Source organism: Nymphaea colorata, chromosome 7, assembly GCF_008831285.2.
Source record: "Nymphaea colorata isolate Beijing-Zhang1983 chromosome 7, ASM883128v2, whole genome shotgun sequence".
NCBI lineage: Eukaryota > Viridiplantae > Streptophyta > Magnoliopsida > Nymphaeales > Nymphaeaceae > Nymphaea > Nymphaea colorata.
Genome location: NC_045144.1, coordinates 15,303,366 through 15,308,939, shown reverse-complemented (window position 1 = coordinate 15,308,939; position 5,574 = coordinate 15,303,366). Strand labels below are relative to the sequence as shown.

The 5,574-nt window shown below is 38.4% G+C and overlaps 1 protein-coding gene across 1 annotated transcript; it reads left to right on the top strand.

Annotated features, from left to right (window-relative positions):
- The first annotated feature begins 285 nt into the window (after positions 1-285).
- Positions 286-5,145, top strand: LOC116257145 (putative F-box protein PP2-B12). The gene is made up of 3 exons (XM_031633756.1): positions 286-477; positions 3,623-3,801; positions 4,541-5,145. Exons 1-3 carry the CDS (start codon positions 286-288, stop codon positions 4,923-4,925), a joined length of 756 nt encoding a protein of 251 aa, XP_031489616.1. The 3' UTR covers positions 4,926-5,145.
- Positions 5,146-5,574: the final 429 nt, after the last annotated feature.

Genomic DNA, 5,574 nt, shown 5'->3' with positions numbered 1-5,574 from the left:
AAGGCATATGACGTGGGAAGGCCTGCTTCCAAACAATAAAAGGTCATTGTTGGAAAAGGCATACCATTTATATGATTGAGTTCTTTTATCAATCTTGCTGTCGGCCTATCATGATCGTCAGGTTCAAGAACATTGAAGACAAAAACACCATCCAAATCTTCTAAGTCTTCTTTTCCCTCTGAAAATTGAAGCACTGAACACGATACGAAACAACTAAGAACCGTGAATGGAACTGAAGCAAACATGTTACTTTCGCCCTACCTTCAGTAGAAGATCGTAGGTCAGATGGAGGTGCTCGGGAGGATTCAACACACTAATCTGGTGCCCATCCCGGCATACTACTATTCGAAAGACGAGAAGCTTCTGGTGCTGGACTACATGCAGGCAGGAAACTTGCCCTCTCTGCTGCAGGCAGACATCCCCTCGTCTCCTGAAACCTTGAAGGCTGAAGCAGAGCTGTGGAGTAACAAACTTAGAGTTTGGGAAACCAGTTTTTTAATTAAAAAAAACGAGATGGTAAATTTTGACTCAAGTCGAGCTTTAATTCGAGTTCAGTGAACTCGAACTTAACTCCATTATTTGAACGAGTCGACTCATAAACTCAAGCTCGACTCGTTCAACAAATGACTCAGCTCGAACTCATTCACGAGCCGAACCTGAACTCATTCACGAGCCGAACCTGAACTCATTCACGAGCCGAACTTTAATGAATAGTTCTACTCGTTGTTCACCCCACCTCTGTTATTATCTTTTTCATTTAACACTTTCGTTATTTGATGGTCATCCGAAATGCAGGGTAGTCTGTGTAAAAAACAGAAAATGTGAGGAACCTGGTGAAAACACATGAGCAGAGAGAAGGGGTTTTCCTTGGGGGAGGGGCGGCAAAGCTGGTTAACCGGGTGCTTAAAACCTTGTATAGAGGAGGTGTAATGACCAGAATTTCCTCTATCAGTAAAAACTAAAAAGCGCAAAAGAAAACCAGTGAAAAAATAAAAGGTCCAAAATTTCTTCATAAAAAATCCCAAACCCCCTTTTTTTATTTGTTTAGTTGCACGTCTGGTGCATTCATGATTCACCTGTGCACACAACGTCACAACCCAGCCATCTTTTTTAGACCGGAGGGCATCTTAATTTTGTAATATTTTTAATAATATATTTTAGAAAATTCAATAGCTTAATTTTATTTTTTGTTGAAAATTTAAGGAAGAGTGTGCCTCCCTTGGGGACGCTATAAATGGGTGCCTACCATTAAATCTACACTTGTCCAAAGTTGTCTGATGGAGTGGATGCATTTTGACGGTAAGCAAAACGCTGTGACAAGGCCACAAATTTTAGGTTGAAGGGAATTAATTCAAACAACTTTAGGTTCTAAAATCCAAAATTATTAAAAACATCAATACACAAAATCATCAGTTCTTTTAGGCTGGTGTGAACAAATACTTATGCATACCAACCCACGTGTGGCTCCACTATTAACCGGATATAAACACCAAATGGGGATATGTGATGCCGAAAGTGTGACTAGTTACTGATGCATAAAAAAACATGCACCAGTAGGGGTGGAACTGGGACTTTTTCATAAAAGGTGTTGAATTATAGTTTCAAAATTTTGACAACATATAATTTGTCAAAATTTTCATATAAAATAAATAAAATTTTTAAATTTTCATACGTAAATTTAAGATTTTTTTTTAAGGGGTCTAGGTTTCCTTTCGGCTACCTTGGTTTCACCCTTACACACCAGTAAATCTTAATCTTTACTTATGCTTAGAATTATAAGTCAGTAAAAGTTGGGTCTTTACCTATGTCACCTGAGTGCGGGGTATTGTATAACAAATGACAACTAAAAGTAGTTTAAAATTCAGTAACAGGACATCGACAAAATTTTCTAACATATATTGCAAAGCACATCTAGGAGGAGCGAGGAAGACGCATGCGAGAGACAAGGGGATAGGTCGACGCGGTTGGTTGATTTTGTTAAAAATTAAAAAAAACCCAAAAAATTGGATGAAAATAGACCGACTCGCATTTGACCGCACCCGACTCGGGTCAAACGCGAGTCGGGTGCGAGTCGGAAAAGGACAATTTTAGTCGGCGCACCGGAGGTGCACCAGCACCCGCACCCGCACCACGTCGATGCGGGTGCGAGGCCAAAGAGGGCGCACCCTGGTGACTTAGGTCTTTCCTAATGTTTGGAAGTTCTTTCTTCATTTTATTTCTACAAAAAAAACGTACTATGAATATTTTAGGTCAATCACTTTAAAAAACACATCATTAAAAGCTTGGCGGAAACAAGGCAGGGTGGAGCCAGAAATTTTTGTCTATTATGGGACATTAAGTATATAGGTAACAATTTTCAGTTGGTTTTGGAGCAGTTACCCATGTCTCATGGGGCTGATCCATATAATTAGATTCAAATCTACCCAAATCAAATCATTAAAAACATAGTTTTAGAGTGGTGTCTATGGGGCATGCATTATGTTGAATTAGTATTTATAAACACCTAAAAATGTTCATATGCCGTTTAAAATTTTCATTTTGGTACACTAAGTCTTTTTTTGAGTTTAACATGTTTTTATAGTAATAAAAAAATGAATCTCTTTGTTACATCGAATTTTTTAGTAGAAAAATAAACATGTTTAAATAAAACATGATGCGCTTAATTAGTTGAACAAAAAACACTTTTATATATAATGTTTGCTAAGCTAGCACGCACGCGAGAGAGAGAAAGAAAGAGAGAGAGAGAGAGAGATTCATAATTGACAATCCTAAGCTGTCATAAACATAAGCATGTCAATTACTGTAATTCAAATTATATAAAAAAACGATTTTTTTTTTAAATATAGTTTTAGAGTGGTGTCCATGGGGCATGCGGCCCACGCAGCCCACAGTGCTTACCTCCGCCCCTCGAAACAACACCTTGTCGACGTGTTTGATGAGTCATTGGTGCTTGCTAATACCAGAGATTGGCGGCATTTCTCTGTCATAAATTCTTTAACTTTTCAACTAATACATGTATTAATCGTTTAAAAAAGAAAGTTCAGATTTGGAATGGACGCAAAAGGCAGAGATAATCTTAAAAGTATGCCCACAAGGCAAGGATATAGCATGGCAAAACTAATCTGTATTATAAGTGGGAACATAAGGTCGACCTGCTGGCTGGAAAACAAGATGTAGTTCTCTACGCGATGATCAGTTGGTTCTGCATTAGTGAGTCCAGCATGCATATTGGATATATAGGAGATATGATTCCGTTCTAGTCTTTGCGGAGGAAGTAGTCTGATCGAACGGTAGTCAAGAAAGAACAGCTGGGACTTAAGATCTTATCATGAAGGAGTTGTTTCTCTCACAATGCGGTGGGAACATTATTCTTCTTCTACCGAATTGGATCAAGGCACGCAACTAATCCATTAGTTGCCAACTTTAGACTGGGTCGTCTCTTAATGAGAATAAAACATGAACAATCACTGCATCAACCTAACTCGGTCTTAAATAATGTGGTTTCTTAACAAAGCAAAAACTCTCTGTAGTGGTCAACTGCAGCGGGTCATTAATTTTATAGCCATTTTGCCAAATGGTAGAAAAAGCACTCCTATATAAAGGTCATCATACTATGCTATAGATCACCAATCTTGTCAGCCTAATTCTCAGGCCCCCTTTGCCTTTTTCTAGCTTGATTTCTGCTTGCCCTTTGCCTGCCATGACCATGTTCCAATCTTTCGTCCTATCTCCCAAGTCTGTCTGGATTTGCTGGGCAGAAGATCCCCAATATTGGAGGGTGTCCCCTATGCTGAATTCACGGTATATTGAACACCAACAAGCCCTTCTCTTCCCCACCTTTGTTTCATATATATATATATATATATATATATATATATATATATATATATATATATATATGGGATGAATTGGTTCTTGTTTCAATCAAGCTTTTCCTCCTTGTTTTTCAGCTCAGTTATTATTTATTAATTGTTGGCCATTAATTATTGTCGCAATATTGATTCAATCATGTAAGTCATGAACGCCACCAGCTATACATCGACCTAAACTTTAGTTAGGTCTCTTGAATTTAATTTTACCTTTTCTTGTTTCAATTTTTTTGCTTTTCAAAAAATCCCCAATGACCAAAGAACAACATTTTCATTTGGTTGGATCTCAGCAATTTGCCGAAGGCCGGTTTGTCCAAGAGCCGGTCAACTAAAAAAACCAATTTTGCTTATGCCCTCTATTTTGCTTATATATTCTAATAAAAGACGTGCAGCTTTAGCAAGTTACAGACTACTTGGATGCACGGCCCTTGATTTAGATTAGTTGCTTACTGCAATGAAGATAGTCTGCAAGGGAACTGCATCTCTGAGTGGATTAATGACAATATCTTTATGTCCGACCGATTGAGATCACATGCATCTAAAATAGCACGAAGTACTCTATTAATATGATGATTGATTGATCGATAATGGTATCGAATCTTTAAACTTCAAAAAATTATAGACTTATCCGTGATTATTTCCTCGTCGTTTTGTGAATCCCGTTGTGGCAGGTTTTCACAGAAAGCAGAGCTCTTAGACGTCTGCTGGCTGCAGATCCGGGGCACATTTGATACAGCAATTCTCGACAAAGACACCACATATGCAGTCCTGTATTTCTTCAAACACAATGATCCAGCAACAGGTCTGGAAAGCCCAGCAGAGGTTTCTCTCTCACAGAAAGATGGGAGCATAATCTGCAGCCGGAAGGTGCATCTGAACCCCGGCAGCCCCGACCTGATAAAACAAGAAGGAGAGGAATGGCTGGCAGTTGAGGTGGGCAAGTTTCAGCCGGCCAAAGTTAGTCGCGAGATCACTGCTAATCTGCTGGACGGCACCACTCACTGGAAGACTGGCCTCGTGTTTGCTGGGGTGGAGATTCGTGGTGTCTCCGCTTGATGTTTATAAGAACGATAACACAACTTTGGATCGGAGGTCCTACAGCGTCCGTTTGCTTTCACGTGTCGATCTATATTGTCGTGCTGTGTTTGTATGATGGTAATAAAGTGGGGATGTGTAGACCCACATTGTATTAGATTTGTGTATTTTAGATGGCTGTGGATTCCAAAATCACCAGGTCCAACAAACATGAATTTGGGTCCTAGACCAACTGGTACTGTTTGTTTGTGATCATGTGTCGTGTTGTTTCCTGAAAAATAAAGTGAATCGTTGGTGTTCCTTAATTTGCATTTCATTATGTTTTAGGTTTTTGCTCACTGGATTCCGTAAACAGCCATGTATTGAGCATGGAACGTATTTATGATTACAATAATTAAAATGAATATCTGCATATGTAATTACAAGTTATAAATTCATTCAACAAACTACTTAAATCGTGTTCATATAAATACATACTTAAGGCTATAATCATTTAATTGAATCTCTCTATATATATAATTATGAGTTAATTTATTAGACAAACTACAATTGAGCAAAAGATGGATTCCGTTAATAACATCAGACATTGCCAATATTTATTTACACAAACCAATTAAACTCATTTAGTGAGCAAGCATGACCAATTAAACTGATGATCCCAGTTCAGTGA

Bases quoted from the DNA above. Each gene is read 5' to 3' on its own strand.
- LOC116257145 (XM_031633756.1), top strand. From the start codon at position 286: ATGGAGGTGCTCGGGAGGATTCAACACACTAATCTGGTGCCCATCCCG. The intron at 478-3,622 runs GTTTGGGAAACC...ACTATGCTATAG, and splicing joins TGTGGAGTAACAAACTTAGA to ATCACCAATCTTGTCAGCCT. The intron at 3,802-4,540 runs GTATATTGAACA...CCGTTGTGGCAG, and splicing joins TCCCCTATGCTGAATTCACG to GTTTTCACAGAAAGCAGAGC.